Consider the following 20462-nt stretch of genomic DNA (forward strand, 5'->3'; position numbering starts at 1 on the left):
GCTGTATAAATCTGCCTTTGGCAGGCTGTCTGCTTTCACTGGCTGCCAAAGAACATGGACTCCAGTCAATGTAAAGTTTGGGAGTATACAGAAGATTTAGCAGTTTGTAACTTAATGGCACCTTGAGAGTGAATGAACTCAGTTCATCAGTAGCACTCTGTGAATTAACAGAGGAATCACTTTAATCATTTATTCAGAAAATATACCTCTTCTGTGTGAGACTTTATGGTTTGCCTTGGTGACATGGTTGGGAATGGGAATTGGAACCTACCCTCAAATGAAGTGACCAATTAAGCCAGTGGCTGTCCAATTTCAGTTATATTGCCAAGGTCAAGGACATGGTGTTAATATTCCTTAAAGGGGTGCCTGACAGGAGATCCTGCGGGAAGTAAAGTTTTAGTGGAGATGTCAAGGATGAGAAGGACAGGTGAAGGAAAAGCATTTGTGAATAAGGGAACAGCATGTTTCAAGGGCCTGGAAAAAAACAAGGATGATTGGAGAACAGAAAGCAAAAGAGGCCTCTTGGGAGAGGAGGCTTGTGTTCTTAGGTGGGACAGGATTATGTAGGAACTTAGGGGCCGGGTGAAGAAATTTGGGAAACTACTAAGGAAATGATACAATTCAATATAAACTTATAAAAATTTATTCTGAGGAGCAAGGAGCAAGGATTTTGAGGGGAGGGATGGAAATGGGGAGATGCTAGGCAAGTTCAGTGGATGATGGTGTGTTTTGGAGCTTGAGGAGTGGCACAGGAGTGGAGTTAGAAGAAGAAAACATGCAGGGCCGAGCACAGTGACTTAGTCCTGTAACCCTAGCACTTTGGGAGGCTGAAGGGGGAGGATCACTTAAGGCTGGGAGTTTAGGAACAGCCTGGGCAACATAGCAAGATTCCTTCCCTAAAAATAATAATAATAAATAAAAATCTGGTCATGGTGGCATATGCCTGTAGTCCTACCTACTCGTGAAGCTGAGGCAGGAGGATGAGGATGACTTAAGCTGAGGAATTCAAGGCTGCAGTGAGCTATCATCATGCCACTGCACTCTGGCCTGGGTGACAGAGTGAAGCACTGCCTCAATTTAAAAACAAAAACAAAAACACATACAAGAGAAAGAAAAACACAAAGGAGTCACTCACTTCCTCTGCTGTCCTCACAGTACTAGACTTGTCTGTCCCTTGTCATAGACATTTATCACGGCAAAGTGAGCAGGTCTTAGCCTGCATAATGCTGAGCGAGACATTCTTGGTCCTAGAGAAACCCGGAACCCACTTGGAAAGGCAGGATGTATGTGAAAAGTTAGGCCCACCAAGAACAGAGATCAATGTTTCCTTTTTCTTTAAAACCCCTCTCAAACTAGCCGGGCATGGTAGCGTGTGCCTGTAGTTCCAGCTACTTGGAAGGTTGAGGCGGAAGGATCGCCGGAGCCCAGCAGGTGGAGGCTGCGGTGGCCGGGAGCGGCCACTGCACTCCAGTCTGGGCGACAGAGTGAGACTCCGACTCAAAAAAAAAAAAAAAACAAAAAACTCCTCTCAGCTTCTAGCACAGTGTTTTCCACACTGAAGGGATCATTAAGTAGTTGTTGAACTAGTGAGCAGGTACATCACGCAGGAGGCATTCTAATACCCAAACTCTTTATCACAGGAGCTGGGAGGGGAGTGGTACCCTGGAAGTTGCAGGGAAAGTTCCACAAAGAAAACTTGTTTAAATTAGGCCTGGGAAGTTAGTTGGCATTTTTATTTTTGGAGAGCAACTGGATGAGTATGCAGGGAAAGGCCATTCCTCAAGCAAAGCAGGAAGCAGAATAAGCCCTGTACCTCCTTGTGCAGGACTAGTGGGCAACCTAGTAGTATTGAGGGAGAAGGAAAGAGACAGTAATCTTACTAAACGGTCAACAGATGGGGTCGATCAGGATAGACAGTGTACGGTAAGTTGACAGAGAATATAGATTCTCAGGATATCAACTAAAATGTGCTCCAATATGTGATAGTAAGGTTTATAAGCAAATGGTTGGAAATAAGACATGAAAGTAGAGTTAGGAATTTTCCTCTGGAATGGCTCTGCTGCTCCCTTCCTCTTCTCTTCCCTCTCCCCACACTCCTCGACCTTTCTGAGCTACAGTGTTCCTATTTAGCTTCAGGAATTATCCAAAAATGCTTTCTTATAGTGCTGCTCCTTGTATTGTCCATCTATGGTAGCTCCCAACTGCTGAATGAGTAAAATGAAATGAAATAAATGAAAAACACTCATCTTGATCGTCAAGCCAATCTTTGTATATTCAGCCATATGTTCATTTTCTGATTGCCACTATTTGTCTATGTATATATTTATATAATCTTTCTAAAATATTTGATGTTTTCATCTATCTCATCTCCTCAAGAAGGACCTATCCCATTTCTGCTCGCCAGCACTCTTCTTCTAAACCTTGGTTTGGATTCACTTCTGGACTTTTTCTCAACAAAATTGCATTTCTCTGAACTTTCATTTTCTCATCTGAGTTTCTCCACTGCCCTCTGTCACTGGGTTGTGGCATTCCTCCTGTGGGATGCTAAGGGCACACATACATTGGCTATGCCTGCATCAGGATCGTAAATGAAATATACAGGCATACTGTGGGATGGAAATTTTGAGCTGTGGGATATAAGAGGGTAGGGACAATTGCACAGAGATCAGAGATGAAAACAACTCAGTTTGCTATGGAGTGAGAGGGAAGTTTTCTCAACAATGGTTGCATTTGCAGAATAGCAGAAACCCTTGTGAGTTCCCTGTAAGTAAAGGCTTAGTGATCATTGTATGTCTGGGCCCAGTTCAGCACTCGAAACAGAGTGGGTGCTTATAAGTAGTTGTCAAGTGAATTATATAACCCCGAAATACATTTATTACTTGTCATTCAATTTCTATAACTGATCAAGAGCTAAAACTATTTAAATGGAACCCCCCTATTTTGCTGATCAAGAAATACAAACGAATTTTGAAGCTGTGTTGGAAAATAGCAGAGGTTATTGAATGCAAAGTGCTAAAACTGCAACATGAAACTGAATCGCCAGTGGTGTAACCGTGTCAAGGTGACATGGCATCTGGACATAGAAAAGGCCTCCTTGGTGTCTTACTTGTGAATTACGTGGCGCAAAGAGGAAACATACAGCCCCGAACGTAGGTATGTCAGTTTGCCTGGTGCTGGTCTCTCAGTACCACTGGGGAACATTTGGACATTTCAGTTATTATGGGAGATAATTATCTCAAATAAAAATATTTGTTATTTAAATTTTATTCAAAGGCCCCATATATCTGAAACCTTTTAAGAGAAAGAAATCAATCCATAAAGTGTACGTAAATTACTCTATAAACATTTTAATGTCTTTGTTTCTTGCTTCTCTCTGCCTGTTTATACTGTAATATTAATAAATGCAGCATTTTAATGAGCTTTGACGGAATTATCTTCAGAGAATTGGTGTGGTGTGTTCCTTGGAGACACGTAACTGAAGTTCCCGGTTTCTGGAGGGAAGTCTGTTCCTCATTAGCTGGGATAGCTAAGAGCGTGCTTGCTTAAGAGAGTGGGAGCCGCAGCTCGAGCCCACCTGTGCCTCCACAGGACCAGGCAACATCTCTGCCCTGCTGTGGAGTAATCCCAGGGCTTTCATTAAAAGTTTCAGACAGTTTCCCTGGAGCAAGTGCTGATGGCATGTCATGTTGGTGTCTCTGGAGGAGCAGTGCTGACACCTACTAATAGTCTGACAAACGGTTAAGTAGCTGTTTCAGCCTGGGTTGAGGAATCAAGCGTGATATACCTGAGCATGAAGCCAAAGCACGTGGTTTCTGTTCACGATGTCGAAGAGGAAATGTGTTACTCTACATTGCCAGACTTATTCCCTTTCAACCTGACCTGAGCTGCTGCAAAACACATGCCCAGAGTAATCTGTCTTTAAATAAGCAAGACATTTTGCAGATGCAGATGGATTTTTGTTAGTTTGACTTTGACTGTTCAGCATCTGAAACCCCTTCTGTGTTTGAGGCGTTTCTGATTATATGCTTTGGAGAAGGTGCCAGAGCTCACTTTTACTCACAGAAGCTGAAAACCAGTATTCCCTTTATGAGCCCTGGCAATTTGGGCCTGGGTCCTTGGCCATGTGAGAGAGTCCTTAGAGGACTTTGCATTTGTATCAAGTGAGACAAAGATGCAGGAGTGAAGAATTCATATTAGAAGCAGCCACAGTTGGGTCTGGGGACAGGAGTTCCTTTTGGGACCAGTATTCTGGGAAAGTAGAGGCCACACCAGACTTTTCCTGGGTTGGGATATTGGCTCAGTTTTTTTGTGCCTTTGGTTTATAGTGATTTTTCTGACCCTGATTTTCCACCCAATGTAGGAATTCTGAGAGCTGTTTGGTATTATTTTAATAAATTCCTTTTCTGCTAAATTTAGACAGGAACCATTTTCATTGTTTGCAACAGAGAACTCTTAACTCGTTCATGTGTGCCCATGGCTTGATGGCTGTCTATCGATAACTGAGATAATGGCATTGACTTAATATTTCTGGCTAGGCATCTAAGTGCCCAGGCCACTAGTCAATTGAATGGAATCACTGGCCATCATCCATGCATCTGCTCTTCTTCTCATTTTTAAAAAACAAATCTTCATGCAGGCTCCATACACAACTATCTCTCTATTGATGTGCAGTATCTCAGAGTTCCTGGTTATTAGGTGAATTAGATGTAGGTTCAGTGACCTGAATGGTAGGCCAGTAGGTTAAGAGGCCTGAGCACTCTGTCTTAAGCTCTGCCTCAGGACTCCTTGACCGTCTGTTGGGGAAGCATCTGTCCTTGTGCCCCCAATTAATTTAGCAAGCACTGCTTTGTGAAGTGCCAGTGTGCTGTGGAGGCAGCCAATGTCTTAATGTCCCATGGACATTATGGAACCATTCGTTCTTTCCCTGACGGTTCCAATTCAAGATCCCTCTGCCAAACCCAACAAAGGGCAGTGAGTTTTTTACTTAGTGATTCTCTGGGTACAATTTTAGGGTTTTGTTTGTTTGTTTGTTTTTTGAGGATATGGGAGATAGGGTGGAAAATTAAGGAAAGAGATTTTTGTTTAAGTTAAAAATTCTGACCTTTGTTAATTGTACTTTTAAACAAAAATGTATTGAATATATAGGATCATGCATGTTTGTGAGCATTTGTTCAGGACAAGAGTTTTCACTCTTAAAGAACTATTTGCATACTTTTTGTCACTTCCTTTCATAGCCACATGGAAGCCTATAATAGGTCTTCCAGCTATAGAAGAGTAGTCACCCAAATTGACTTAAAGAGATATTAGGAAAGAAATAGAGATGAGCTTCATTTTTATTTTTATTTTTTACAATTTTTTTTTTAGAGGTAGAGTCTTACTTTATTGCCCAGACTGTTCTTGCGATTCTCCTACCTTGGCCTCCCAAAGTGCTGGGATTACAAGCGTGAGCCACCTCACCTGGCCAGAGTTTCATTTTTAACACAGAGAAGTGGGCTCTCTCACATGCCAAATGAATCCTCACTCCTGGGAAACCTATGTGGTCAGTGGCTTTCAAGGCCGTATCCTGGAATGTGTATCAGTCTCAACCCATTAAGTATGCTTAAGTTCCAACCCTTGTAGGCACTGCCCAGACCCCAAATTCTCATGCAGGGCCTCCACGTGGCTTGTTGGAAAAGGAATCTTGCCTTCCCTCTTTCCAGCAACCATAGTTTATTGTTATAAAAGTTTTGAATGACTTCTGTTCACATTGCCTCAGTCCCTTTTGAGGTTCACTTGTCTTTGACCAATGCCTGTTTTCTCTTTTCAGGAAAGAGTGATCCTTTTTGCCTTTTGGAGTTAGGCAATGACCGACTTCAGACACATACCATTTACAAAAACCTCAACCCTGAGTGGAACAAAGTTTTTACATTGTAAGTGCTTCAGCCTCCAGAATACTGAGGAGAGACTCTAACTTAGACAGCAATTATCCCTGCTATGCTTGAGGCGGGCTGGGGCTCTTGAGTGGAACTTTCTGTTCATTTTTATGGGCAAATAGTGGATTTTATTGTTTTTTTCCTTTCAAAAACCTTTTATCCTTTCATTTTATAGAGTGTGGTGTTAATAATAGACGAGACCATTCACAACTGTGAGTGAGTGTTATAGGAGGCATTTGTAAGTAGATCTTTTAGTGACTAAATGAATCTACGAGTAGATGGAAGTCCCCATATATCTAAATTAATTCATTCCTGGGTTAAAGAAAGTTACTAATGGAGACCTGCCTTAAATTCAAGGAACTTATATGTTATAACACTATTTTAATGTCTGAAGGCTTGTATTTGACTAGAGTCTTTTGAAAAGACAGATCATCTTTGAATCTTGAAGACTCCCAAAGGCTCCTTGTATTCCAGTTTATCAGTGACCTACTCCATAGCAATGCCCAGCCCACTCTATCAAACTCAGGCATTTAGGAGATGATATATTTAAGCTTCCTAGTTTGCTTTAGATTCCAAGGCACCTGACCATCAAAGGGAGGCTGCTGTTGATTTTGGGTAAAATGGCAGTATACTGCCCCCACAAAGCTAAATAAATGCTCTGTGATTATAGAGTGAAAAAATAAAGTTCATTCTGAGTAGAGTTGATGGTATTAGTAGAGAGTTCCCAAGGATCTATGAGAAGTGGATTAACTCTGCTAAACAGGTTTGCCAAATGCCAGATGTAAGAGTCTCTTGTTTTCCTAACATGTTGCCAATGGCCATGGCACCATTTTTCATTGTCACTGATGTCTGGCTTCTGGTCAATGTAAAAAAGGTTTTAAGATATTTTTAGTATTTTGTGTTTCAACAAAAGAGACTTTCTATGTATCTCAGCAAGCAGTGATTTTTAACACCTTTTTCATAAAGAGAATTTATGAATTAAAAAAGTTAATTTAACTCTTCTCATTTGAAAAGTTTGAAATCACTTTCCTTTGGCCCTGCTTCTTCTTTTTCCCTTCTCTTTCTTTATCTTGTTTTCTTAATAGTCCTACCCTTGAGTGCATTTACACTATACGAAAAATGTCATAGTAAAAAAGTTGACTTCTTTTTTCATATGGATGTCTGAATCTTCTATGATGGAAGGTTTGGGAATACAGTCAGTTTGATTTAATTTTTGGAATTTAATTAAATGGTAGTTTTATACTCTAAGGACATACAGGCTTAATTAGTGAAACAGTGTTTTCAGATCTTCATGGAACAGGCTTCACTTGTGTGTTTTTGTGTGTAATACACAGTATTTTCCGTTTCAGTCCCATTAAAGATATCCATGATGTTTTGGAAGTGACAGTGTTTGATGAAGATGGAGATAAACCCCCTGATTTTCTTGGAAAAGTTGCCATTCCCTTGCTGTCCGTAAGTTCTCTTTATTAATAAACAAAGTGAAATGTGAGTCATTTTACAGTTGATGAGTTTCTATGGTCTTGAGTTGATTTATCTGTGTCAGTCTGGAAAAAAAATTATCCTAGCTGTAGCAGGAAACTACTGTTTAATTTCTTATTCTTATCCAGTACTTCAGTAGTTTCAGATATGAAGAAACATAATATTTTCTGTGTCAGTCCAATATATTTAACCAACCAAAACATTTTGTTCAGTCTTTCAATTCATTTTCAATCTCTTCATCTTAAAATGGGAGTTTGTTTGGTTACAGGGAATATAGATCAATCACTGATTTTCCACTTATTAATGAAAAGTACACATGCCATTTCTTTATTCCTTCTTGCTATATATTTCTTCAAAGATTAATTGTTGGTAACTGCACATTTGTTCTCAGTTCTACTAAAGACCATTTTCCCAAAAGTTCCATTTGTCTTTTTAATAGTCATGTTTGCTTTCAATCTCAAAAAATGTTTTGTGGAAGAAAGCAGAGAGTCTCTCCTAGAGAAGGAAGAATGTTCTGGCAGTCCAGTTAAAAGATAATTCACAGGGTCAGCAAAGAAGAAAAGCAGAATGAAAAATATTTATTTTATCCAAAAGAAAAGGCATTAAAGAATGTCTTTACATGGGTAAAGGTGGAAACCTGGGGAGTGAATTCACCTCTTAATTGGACATCAATATGAGTTCCAAATGTACTCTTCTAGAAACAAGAATTCCATTTTTCATCCAACCATTAACGCAATTTGTTGTAGACTTATTATGACTTTATCAGCCTATGAGACTTTATTTCTTCCCAAAGACTTATTTTTCCAAAGCTATTTGTGCATTTTTGTGGATGGAGCACTTGTGTGATTTAGTCACGAGATTAGTCTAGCTTACATGATGTTTACGGAGGGAGGAATGCTGTACCTCTTAATATCTCTTCTTCTGTTTTCACTCGCTTGGTTAATTTCTCCCCAAGTTCTCATATCCCTGATGTTACTGGAAGAGGCTGCCTGGAGCATCTGCTCCCTGGTACAGCCGGCTCCTGCCAAATGCTCTGAGCCATGGGCATCAGGCTGCACAGCTCACAGCGTGGAGATGGTAATTTGGGATTTCCCTCCTTTATTTATTACAATTTTGTCAGCTATTCCTGTAAGAATACATGTAACAAGAATGTGAGGCACACTTTTAGAGAGGGCTGGAGGGACTAGAAGCAAAGACCCTCTTTACAATTCAGTTTTCTCCTCTCACTTTTTCTTTTTTTCAGTGGGGGGCATTTCTCCTCTTTTATAGATAAATTCCTTAGTAGTACATTTATTCCTTGCTAGGTGAACACTACTTGGTGGTTTTTTTTTTTTTTAATCCTCCCTCTTCCAGGCAGGAAATTCTTAAGTTCAAGGGCTCTGAGGCAGGACCTTGACAGTTACATTCCTGGGCTGGCTCTGCAGCCATCATTGTGGATGGAATGGCTTGTGCCAGGTGGGGAGTAGGGGTGGGGGTGCGGAACTGGAAAGGACACAGGGGTAGGGTGTGGAGTGGGAAAGGAACCTGGAGGATTTTTAATGCCAAAGAAGTTGGAAGGACCTTGGCTTTTTATTAGTGGGGGTTGGGCACACACGTGGATTTTTCAGCCAGGGAGTGCTTGATTTGTTTTACATTATTTGATTCTAACATAAAAGGACTGTGACACATCCAAAAATTAGCCTTGATCTGAATGATCTGTACGTTGTAAAGGCAGCAGCATGGCCTGGGCCATATTTTTCCTTGGGAACTTTGGGGTCCCTGGCCTGCTGTTGTTCTTGCTGGCTGTTCCAATTCAGATTCATTTTGACTCTTGAACTGATAAATTGGGAAAGAAATCAGATCTCACAGTGGGTCTGTTTGGGCTCTTCCTGACATTCATTGGTCAACACAAAACACCTTCTTCAAATGGATTAATTTCCTGTCTAGTATATAGATATAAATATGATCTTTAAAATGCCATAACCCCCAGCTTAACTGGCAAATTAGAAGCTGTAAATTATTTCATTGATCACTCTATTTTCAAACAAGTTTAAATCATGATTTAGAGAGTTTTAAAATCTACTTATTTAAATGTGGGTTTTTTTCTTTAGTTAATATATCTTGAGTGATGCTAGCAATAAAAGTAGTTACTAGGAAACCCTGTGCTGTGCACTTAGCATATGTGAAATCATTAATTCTCTAACAAGCTAATGTGGCAGAATTTATTATGTTATTATGCGCATTTACAAAAAGAAGACTGAGGCACAGAAAGAATCCTGTGGCTGGTAAATAATAGAGACAGGATTTGAATTTGCACAGTTTTATATTACAGCCTGAGCTCCTAAGAGTTTGTTATATTGTTATATTTACTTAACATGCTGTGCCTGTTAAGTAAATATCAGGTCAAAAGCAGGAATCAAGAGACTGTTTCGTGTAGCAATTGTGCTATGAGGGGTGGGGTGTGGCAGGAGGGAGGTAGACTTGGAGAGTTACGTAGCATTCTGGAAGGTGCCTGTACAATGAACACACAAGACATGAAGTATCAAGTTTCACAGGGAAAAAAGAGGACCCTGGGAAGTGGATGGATTTAAGTTTAGGGAGACTTTAGAAAATAGAGCATTTGAGTGGGGTCAGAAAGGAGAAGTGTTGAGAGTGAATGGTAGGTGAGGTGAAGAACGAAGGCCCTTCCAAGCACGAGGTAAGGCATGAGCAGCAAGCAGAGGTACAAGGGAAAGGCCACACCTGGGAACGGGGAGGGACCTGGCTCCCTGGTGCTCGGGGAGGATGTGAGGTGGAGAGTGGGGACTGAGGGCAGCTCATGAAGGCTTGAGAGGTTGGGGTTTACTCTGTTAACAGGGAGCTACAGAAGGCCTTTGACCTGGCGATGGAGATATTGGAGCATTTGAGTAGGAAGAAAGTTTTGACTCCAGTAACGAAGCAGATTAGGAAGAAAGAAGACTCTTCCCAGAAGAATTATTTGAAACTCTCAGGCTTAAACATCAAAGAACATCTTAGATTTCATATAAGGACTTCTTTCTTTTTTTTTTTTTAAATATGACAGAATCATAAAAATTGATTTATTGGTGCTTCAGTCTTATCTCTATAGGATATGGAATCATTATAATACCTTATTTTATGTGTAAAAACAAAATTATATTTATTGGAGAGGAATGGAAATAATTTTTTCGAAGAATTCATTTTCTTTAATCAAGGCATACACTAAAACTTGATTTACACTTTTAGAGAAAATGCAAACCACGTTTTTAAATGTCTAAGTATGAAGTACAGAATGTACTTCAACTTTTAATCTCACTCAAAATGGTAATGTGCTAAGTGCATTTAAGCCTGTTAAATAAAGAGCTTGTTCTAAATTCACTATATCTTTTTAATCAGGGTGAACGTGCAAGCTGCCTATGGGCTCATTTAAAATCCATATAAGTATATTTATTATTGGTGGTGAATTGTTCAAGATATATATATATAGAGAGAGAGAGAGAGAGACATATATCAGAATTGAAATAATACAGTCAATGAGCCCTCCTTCCTTATATTGTATCTTCATTTTTGGTAGCAAATATCTATCTGGGGATGAGGAAACACCTGAATGAAACGTATTTGTATACCTAACCCTTAACTGTACCCCACAATATCATAATAAAAAATATTGATAAAATTAAAAAATAGTTCTTTTAAAAAAACTGATTATATAGCTATGCAATACTTTTTAATCAAATACTCATGAGTAAAAACAGTAGAAAATTGAAGTTGGAATGCATTGTAATCTGAAAACTTCGAATATTTGCCTATTTTCACATTGCTCCCCTAACCAGTGAATAGTAAATATGCATTAGAAAAAAGTAAGCATATTTTAGAGGCTTAAAACATTTTGGGCAATAGATATTATCTTATAATAATTAGTTGGTTCAGTAGATTTATTGAACATTTTCTATTCTCAATTAAGTGATCCTGATTCTGTCCTGAAAATTAGGCTAGGTTCTTCTACTCTAGGTCATTCCTTTTTATTGAATCATACATCTGCTTTCTCAGAATTAGCCAATGTCTGATTGAAAAAGACTTGGAAAATCAGCTTTAATCAGTCTGCAAAATAGGAAAAGCGTGTATCTATTGCTTCTTTCCAATGACTAAGAAGAAATCACCTGCAGTTTGATGAGGACCTGTATTTTGAAATAATCTTGAGTCCTCTTGTGCAAGCCAGGCCAACACAGGCAAGTGAGTCTATAATGAGAAACACAGGCCTTTATGCTGCCCTTATAGAGCCCCTGTGTTCTCTGTGAATCCATGTGCACAATAACTAGCTGTACCAATAGCAGTTTCACTTCATTAGTTTTATGGGACAAATTTTATATAATGGCTTGAACCAAATAAATGCCATGTAAACTTCCATTTGCATTTCCCGTTAAGTATTTGCCCAAGTTCTACCTGTGTTTGGTTTGCACGTTGTAATGGAGTCATGAAATGATAATTTTTTTAGGTTATTGTTGAAATTTTTGATCATTAAGTAAATAATATTGATACTTATTTTCACAATAATATTTATAGATTTACAACCAATCTAAAAAAAAAATAGAAGTCATTTGTTGCCAAGGTTTGGTTTTTCAGGGCATTGATTTGGTTAGGGAACCCCATGTGAGTCAACTTGGATCCATGTCGGGGATGAAAGAAGAGAGAGATGTGTCATCTGGGAGATGATTTGATGAAAACAAGACTTGAATCCCAATACAAAGCGAAAATGGTCATTTTTGAATACAGGAAGTCCCCAACATATGTACGAGTTCCATTCTGAGAGTACATTTGTAAGTCTAATTTGATTTATGTCCAACAAAGTTAACCTAGGTACCCAGCTGGCACAGTTGGCTATATAGTACTCTATGTATTTACAGACTATACAGACACCTGCTGGAGAAAAATGCCACATTATAAAAAACAAGTGTGCATCTTTAAAGTTCATAGATTGAAGATTCGTATGTAGGGGACTTACTATACAAAAGTTTATTTCTCTGCCTACACCTGGTACAATATTTCCATTTAAATATAAATAAAAGAATATAAAATATTAAATATAAATAATAATGTAAAAATAGTACATATAAAATTGCATATAAATATAATAAAATATTTAAATAAAGTAATATAAAATATTGGTCCTAGAAACTAGAAAAGAGTACCTTTGACATGCTAGAACGATTATGAGTCATATGTAGTAGATAGTGTGGATATTTGGCTAGAACAGACAGGCTAAGAGAGAAAGAATGACTTTTCATAGGTCATTAGGAGTATCTTAAAAGAAGATGGCAAATATAAAACTGAGCATATCACATGTGATGGTATAGATGTTGAATACGTTAAGCTTTTTTTCCTACAAAATAGGAAAACTTCTTATATTGATTGAAAGAAGAGAATATAGCTGCTGCTTCTCTGAGGCATCTAAAATATGCTACTACAGCAACTGATGTGCAAAAGTTATATGGCATATAAATGTAAATAAAAGGTAAGTTAGAAACACAATACAGGTTTTAGGGGTAAAAAAGAGAATGGATTATCAATAAGGTTATAACAAACAGCCTTTAAGTGAATTAATTTTCATAGAAATATATGTACATTTTAAAGACATAAGCAAAACATTACAAAACTAAAATCATAAAACAATAAGCTATATTATCTATCCGGTTTTTAAAATACAAGAAACAAAAAATAAATAAGCATGCAAATTGATGTTTCTTGAAGGCCCGGGTATTTGAATGCCAAATTCCAGGAGGTATTAATAGTGAAGATTCCTGCATGCTAGTCCACTGGTAACTGTATTTCTGAGCAGGAGACTCTGGAATCCTTTTTTTTTTTTTAGCAAATTCTTAGATTTGCTAAAAAAAAAAAAAAGTGGTAGTTCTTAAACTCTAGAGTATTTGTAGTAAGCTTGATCTATGTATGTGTATATACATACACATAAAAATAGAAAATATTCTGTTTATATACCCATTACCTTGTTCAAATATTGATAATGTTCTGTGTCCCAAATACTTCAATGGATTCCAAAAAAACAGAAACTACTCAATAACAAAAATCAAGCTATTTGGTGGGGGAATAAAAGACTAAGTAACTAATGTAGTTACCAAAACTACAATTTCAGACTACTTAGAAGTGAACAATTAAATACTATACATAAAAACTATGGGTAAGGGCCAAAAACTATTATGCAGAGGAAATTCTTACCTTGAATGGTTTTAGCATTAAACAAGAAAGGTTGAAAATCAATTAGGCATCTGAACAAAGGGAACTAAAACAAATAATACTAATAAAATCAGAAAGGAATTGATGAAGATAAAAACAAAGAACCAATCATGTAGAAAACATGTGTACAAACTTCATTAATCAAGGTACCTGATCTCAAACCAGGCGAAGTGGGGACTAACGTCAGGCTCAAACTTTACCTGTACAATGACCATTTGTATACCTAATCCTGAATTGTACCCCACATCCTAAAAATAAACAATTTTTAAAAAAATAAATAAAAAGAAAATATGTGAACAGTGGATATGATAAATCCAAATGTTCTTCACAAACCCATGAAATAGACAAACTATTTACAGGTTTAATAGGGAAAAAGGGAGGAAAAGACGATAGTATTAGGAATGAAGAAACAACCAAGAATTGTGATGAACACTAAACTTGAGTGAGGAGTGTGAACAAAAACACGAATAACTACAGAGACATATCTTGGGAGAACGTGAACATTGTAAAGATGTAAAATCTCTCCAAATGAACTGTAATTGTAATACAGTTCCACATTTAGAGAAATGAATGTATAAAAACCAGCAAAGAAAATTATCTTAAAAAGTATAATTAGAGGAACTTGGATATGCTATTTAGTGAAAATAATTAATTATGGAATGAAAAAATTATCCAATCATTCCACCCTTTTTTTCCTGCATCCACTTCCCCTCAAAAAAAAAAAAAGTCCATTTTGTTTTATGGACAAGTTTTTTTTCAAACTTTAAAAGGACAAGCAAGTCTTACTTGAATTTATCAACAATATGAAAAAATGGCATACTTAACAATTTATTCCCTTGTACCAGTAAGGCTTAACACATTAGGAATGCTAATTGTATAATTTATATAATTGATTTATAAAAGGAGAAAAAAATCTCTAACAATCCCACTTGATAAAATTCAACACTTGATAAAGAGACACTTGATAAAATTCAACACCCATTTTTTAATTCTAAAAAATAGTATAATAAATCAGTAATTGAGAAGCATCATGAACAGTATCTCTTAGAAGCATCACAATTAGAATTATTGCAGAAACACTAGAGATATTCCTTCTATTTCTTCATCTTTATATTGACGATAACAATAGTACCTACTGCATGAGATTGTTCAGAGAATATATTGAGTTTATATGTTTATGAATTAGCAATGAAAAATTAAACCTTTTATGTCAGATTTAACTAATGCAAAATTATAAGAAAAAATAAATTATATACATATTAATAAAGAAAATATTTGCAGATACTATCTGATATCAGGTGTTATCTATGAACATAAAGAAAATTAGACAATATATTGAAATTTTTTAAAAATCAGTAAGCTCAATATTAAGAAAATAAGATTGATGGCTATACACAATAGGAAAACATTTTTAAGTAAAAAAAGGCATGACAACAACAAAAAGCAAAACAAAAAATATAATGTCTAAGATCTATGTGAGAAAATTCTAGGATTGTAATGAGGGACTTGAAAGAAGACCAAATAATTGGAAATCATTTAGTATATAATAAACTGGAACCATGAAGTCATTGAGGAAAGGATAAACTATTTAATGAGTGATTCTGGGAACTTTGTCTGCTTAACCCATCAGGAAAAAACGCAACGGTGTGTTATAGCAAACACAATAACTATTTTAAGATGAACTAAATATCAAACACTTTAAACAAACCCCATTTTAGAAAAACTGTTAAAATAATGGGGAAGTTCTATGTAAGCAAACTGAAAAGCAGAAATGATAAGAGAAAAATCTTAAGATGTCAGTATGGCCAAAGCAAAAAATCACCATCATAAATGAAAGACAAAGGATAAGAATGTTTTAAAAAAATACTTGCAGCCTTTAAACAAATGAAAAATATAACTAGTTACAGTATGTAATTTTTTAAATCAATAATGAAAAGATAAGTCAACCTAGCAGAAAAGCTAATTCAAGTAAGTAGTAATCCTATAGCTGGTAAACATCTGCAAGGCTTATAGTTTATTCAGTAGTGATCATGGGGTTTAAGAATACAGATTCTGGAGTTAGACCCTCTTGGGTTGTCACCCTGGCTTCTCCCATAAACTGGCTATGTGATATTTAACAAGTTACTTGACCTTTCTGCTTGTATTTCTGTGTTGCTAAAATGACGATAACTATCATTGTACCTGCATTAGAGGTGTATGGTGAGGATTATATGAGTTGGTGAATGTAAAGTGGGTGTAACAGTGCCTGGCACATGGTGAATGCTTATCGTGTAAGCTGGCATAATCTTCATTTACTTTGTTTTAGCAATTGAAATTATCAAATTAATTTAGGCAATCAGATTAAGAAATACAGTAAAGATTTTTCATTATCACCTGTAGAAAAAAGACACTCAAATACTTTTGGAGGACCTTGGCTTATTATAAGCTTTGTAGAAGGTACATTGATACAATGGAATAAAATTTAATACCCATGTATCTTTGAACATTTATAGTCTTGGTCTCTGTTTCGCAGAGGCGATGGGGGGGTGGACTCAGACAGATACTATGTGACCCATCTTCACACAGGTGTGAAACACCAGAAATGAATTGAGTCTATGTCTGTTTGGTTTCACAGTCCTACCATGGTCTACTGTTAATAAACGTGAAAAAAAAAATTCAGTCCAGTTTTTTTAAAGGTGCACATTAAAACAACCTGAGAGTATTTTATTTCTATGAAATTAGTTTGTATTAAGTAAAAATGCCTAGGGTTGGCAAAGTTGCAAAGAAATGATCAGACTCACTGAGGCTGAGAGTATAAATTAACAGTGTTTTAGGAGGGCAAATTGGTGATACTTGCTGTGACCATAAAAATAGGCATATCCTGTGACTCAGCAATTCTGTCTGTAAGAATTTATCTTTAGGAATGTAACTTGGATGTATAAAGATAGCTATGTATGCATTCATCACAGTGTTTACAATTGTTAAATACTGGAAACCATCTTAATGCGTGACAACAGAGAATTAGTTAATATTCAAATATTCATAAGATGAGGAGTCATTCTAAATGATGTAGAAGAATTGATTGTTACATGGGGGATATTTCTCATACATTTTTTAATTTAAAAGAAGTAATGTTAAAGAGAATATAATAAGACTAAAATAGATGATATTTAACGAGCATTTCCTGTGTATCTGTCATTGTTGACTGTTATTTTAGCTGATATTTTACAATAACCTCTGAGATATGTACCATTTTTATTCATAGCTTACAAATTGGGAAACTGAAGAACAGAGGGGTTATATAACTTATCCAAAGTTATTTGGCTAGTTTGAGGCAGAACCAGAATTAAGACTCAGTTCATCTGCCTCTAGAGTTTTAATTACCCAATGCTCCTATTTCATAAGTTATACAAAAATATACAAATGTACATTAAAAACTATAGAGGCACGTTTGTTTTAAAATGTTATATTATCGTATTTTTCAATTAAGCATTTTTTATAAATGTTACGCAGTTTTTAAAATCAATGTATATTGCTTTTGTAGGGGTAATTTATATTTTAGAGCAATTGATAAGCAATGCTGCTTGCAACAAGGTTTTGCACCGTTTTCAACACTTAGAGCTGGTTTTGGTTTTAGGCAGTAATGGATGAATTGACTCAGAAGAAAGAGGAGGTGAGGTATAAGTGGAAGAGGTCTGGAGTGATGAATTCCATGCTGATCTACTGTTGGTGCTTGAGCTCTGTGCAGGGCAAATGATGAGCTAGTGAACACTAATCTCTCATGCTGCTGGAAACTCATATCATTGGAACCAAGCCTGATTCCAAGTGGGGACAAGAATGTGAATTGCTACCAAGTAAAGTGTGTGTGTGTAACACACAACACACACACACACACACACACACACACACACACACATATATTTTTGAGTTGGAGTCTCACTCTGTCGCCCCAACTGGAGTGCAGTGGCACCCTCCTGGCCACCGCAGCCTTGACCTGCTGGGCTCTGGCTATCGTTCTGCCTCAGCCTTCCAGGTAGCCGGAACTATAGGCATGTGCTACCATGCCCAACTAATTTTGATTTATTGCAGAGATGAGGTCTCGTCAAGTTGCCCAGGTGGGTCTCGAACCTGCAGGCTCAGGCAATCCACCTGCCTTAGCCTCCAAAAGTGCTGGGATTACAAAAGTGCTGGCCACCGAGCTCGGCAAATGTATATATTTTTGTCCCCAGCCATATATCTGTCCTCAGACATTTTATTTATTTTATTGTATTGTAGAGCTACTTTCCATGTGCATGAGCTGGGACCAACTGGCATATCAGGATATTGTCACATGATTTTCTCTTTTATGTGGAATGAAAGACATCTGATCAAATAATGCTGTTTATTTCCTTTTTTTTTTTTTTTTGAGTCAGAGTCTCACTCAGTCACTCAGGCTGGAGTGCATTGGCATGCTCACGGCCACCACAACCAGGGACTATAGGCGCATGCCACCACATCCAGCTAATTTTTTTATTTATTGTAGAGATGGGGTCTCACCAAGTTGCCCAGGCTGGTCTCAAACCCATGGGCTCAGGCAATCATTTCACCTTGGCCTCCCAAAGTGCTGGAATTACAGAAGTGAGCCACTGCAGCCAGTCCAAATAATGCCGTTTTTATGGCATGTTCTCCATTTCTAACTGGAAGATCAGACAGTGCAGAGTCAACATGACTCTTTAGTTTTGATTTTGTTCTTTAGTGTGTATCTTTCCTCTCTAAATCATCTGAAGGTTTTATTCCTTCATATTGATTCCGATTAACTTTGCTATAGAATAAGTTGGTAAATCATCACATCAAAGATTTTTACAGTAAAGTATAATCATGACAATGCTTTAAAAAGAGTTCAAGATGAGAAGTTTTTTCTTCCTGTGTTCTCTCATACCAACCTCTATAATATGCTGGTTATAAACAGCTTTATTTTCTAATATAATGAATATAGCATCTCTTTGATTCAAAAATTAGTTTTATCAACCAGATTCTAAAATGCTCTTCATATTTACTTACAGCTTACAGTTTGTTTAAGTAGAGTTAATATTTTTGTATATACCAAAAATATTGACTAGTTTAAGGATGATTATGGATCAAATTAAAAATTTTAAACCAGGCTATCTTCTTAGAAGCTTGTTCTTTGACTCCAAAATTATGAATTGTTACTCAGAAACAGACTTCGCATACTCTTTTATTCACTGGTTCATTTAGCCAGGAATTAACTGGCAACATGCTCTTGATAAAACATTTATGATACATTGTTTCTGAAAATAACCTAAGGGACATGAAATGCCCATTTTTCTGATTATGGAAGTTTGTATTCCTAATTAGTTTAAATCTGTATCACTGCCCTGCAGAGATGTTTTTCTCAAACTATTGTCTAATATCATACATTCTTTGCATTTGGAAAGGCAAGTCTTCAAAAATGTAATAAGTCAATTTAAATAGTTTATCTTGCAAAACTGAAGTTAAAGACATGATTATTTCATCCAAGACTCTTATTTTTTAGTGAAATGAAGTTCTCCTAGATGTCATCTCAGGAAGGCTCTCCAAGTGAATTTGGAGTCCTCCTTTGGTCATAAATTGAAAACTATGCCATTCCTTTTTGCCTCTCCTGACAGAGGTCTCAAAATTAAAAGTATATATAGATTCTTTCCTCAAAATTTGTTTTGGCTGTACTTTAATTAGTTATATGTATTTAATTATTTAATAGATGCTTTAAAGTTATACACTGTTAGAAGTAATTTTAAGAGTTCTAAATATAAATAATAAATATTTTAGACATAAAATGCAAATGTTTAGTTTACTTTTTATATTGTATAAATGCTCTTATGTAGGTGCTTGGCAAGATAGACATTACAGAACAACTTTTTATCTGATATTCTAGTTTTAGAAGTTCAATGATATAAATAAAGAAGGTGGAAAACAAAAAATAATTTTAAAAAGTCTCTTTCGTTACTATTTCTGTGTTGATTTTAATATTCTATTAATATTCAAATGTGTTTAATATTCAAATGTATCATGTAATATTCAAATGTGTTCACCTATTCTTAACCCAAACATATTCTAAATACAAATTAGTGTTTTTCTTCTTTCCTGACCTTTTACCTTTTCCCAAAAGATACTTCTCGTAGCAGACGGATTAGAAAAATGGAACCAACCCATGTTAATCAACAAGAGAATTAATAAATTGTAGTTTATTCATGTTTTGAATATTACACAGCAGATTAAAAAATGAAACAGATCTATATATTAATATAAACATATTACCAAGTATTATGATAGATACAAATGAAGTTGCAAAATACTGTTTGTCACTTAGGCAAAAAAATATAATTATATTTTTCAAGGCTATATCGTTTAATATAAATTCTTAATAAGAATTTAGGAAGGATGCATGCAAAATTCATATCTAATTTATATCCAGGAGAGGAGATTTGATGTTTGTTGACGTTTAAAAGGACTTGAGTTTTTTAGTATAATTTGAAAAGTTTTTTTAACATTTTTTTAAACTTATAATTTGTACTTTTAAGGAAGTTTTCCATTAAAGTGCTAAACATGCATAACTTTAATTATATCTCTAGCTTTGGTGACTGATGTCTCTAGGTGGATGCTAAGTTTTGCTGACACAATGCTAGGGACACTGAGAAACAGGAAGTGGTCATTTACCAAATTAAAAGAAATTCTTTTGCTATAAAATATCTGTCTTTATACTGATACCTCTTGTTCTTCTGTTGACCTTCCCTAACCCTTAAGAAATCATGGAAATTTTAAGATAACAGTACAATGACTATGAGTTGAACAAAGGTAAATTGGACCATGTCAGCTTGGCAAATTGTCAAG

General features: G+C 36.2%; 1 protein-coding gene across 3 annotated transcripts in view; it reads left to right on the forward strand.

The window, feature by feature from the left end:
- The window catches only part of MCTP2 (multiple C2 and transmembrane domain containing 2), a 193866-nt gene that overhangs the window by 75079 nt on the left and 98325 nt on the right, over positions 1-20462 (forward strand). For all 3 annotated transcript variants that reach the window (XM_008048190.2, XM_008048192.2, XM_008048193.2), the window contains 2 exons: positions 5807-5909; positions 7262-7364. In XM_008048190.2, the coding sequence (XP_008046381.1) occupies positions 5807-5909; positions 7262-7364 (206 nt within the window). The remainder of the gene's footprint in view (positions 1-5806; positions 5910-7261; positions 7365-20462) is intronic.

This window comes from Carlito syrichta, unplaced genomic scaffold (assembly GCF_000164805.1).
Source record: "Carlito syrichta isolate Samal-C Ts95f unplaced genomic scaffold, Tarsius_syrichta-2.0.1 Scaffold120869, whole genome shotgun sequence".
NCBI classification, from domain to species: Eukaryota; Metazoa; Chordata; class Mammalia; order Primates; family Tarsiidae; genus Carlito; species Carlito syrichta.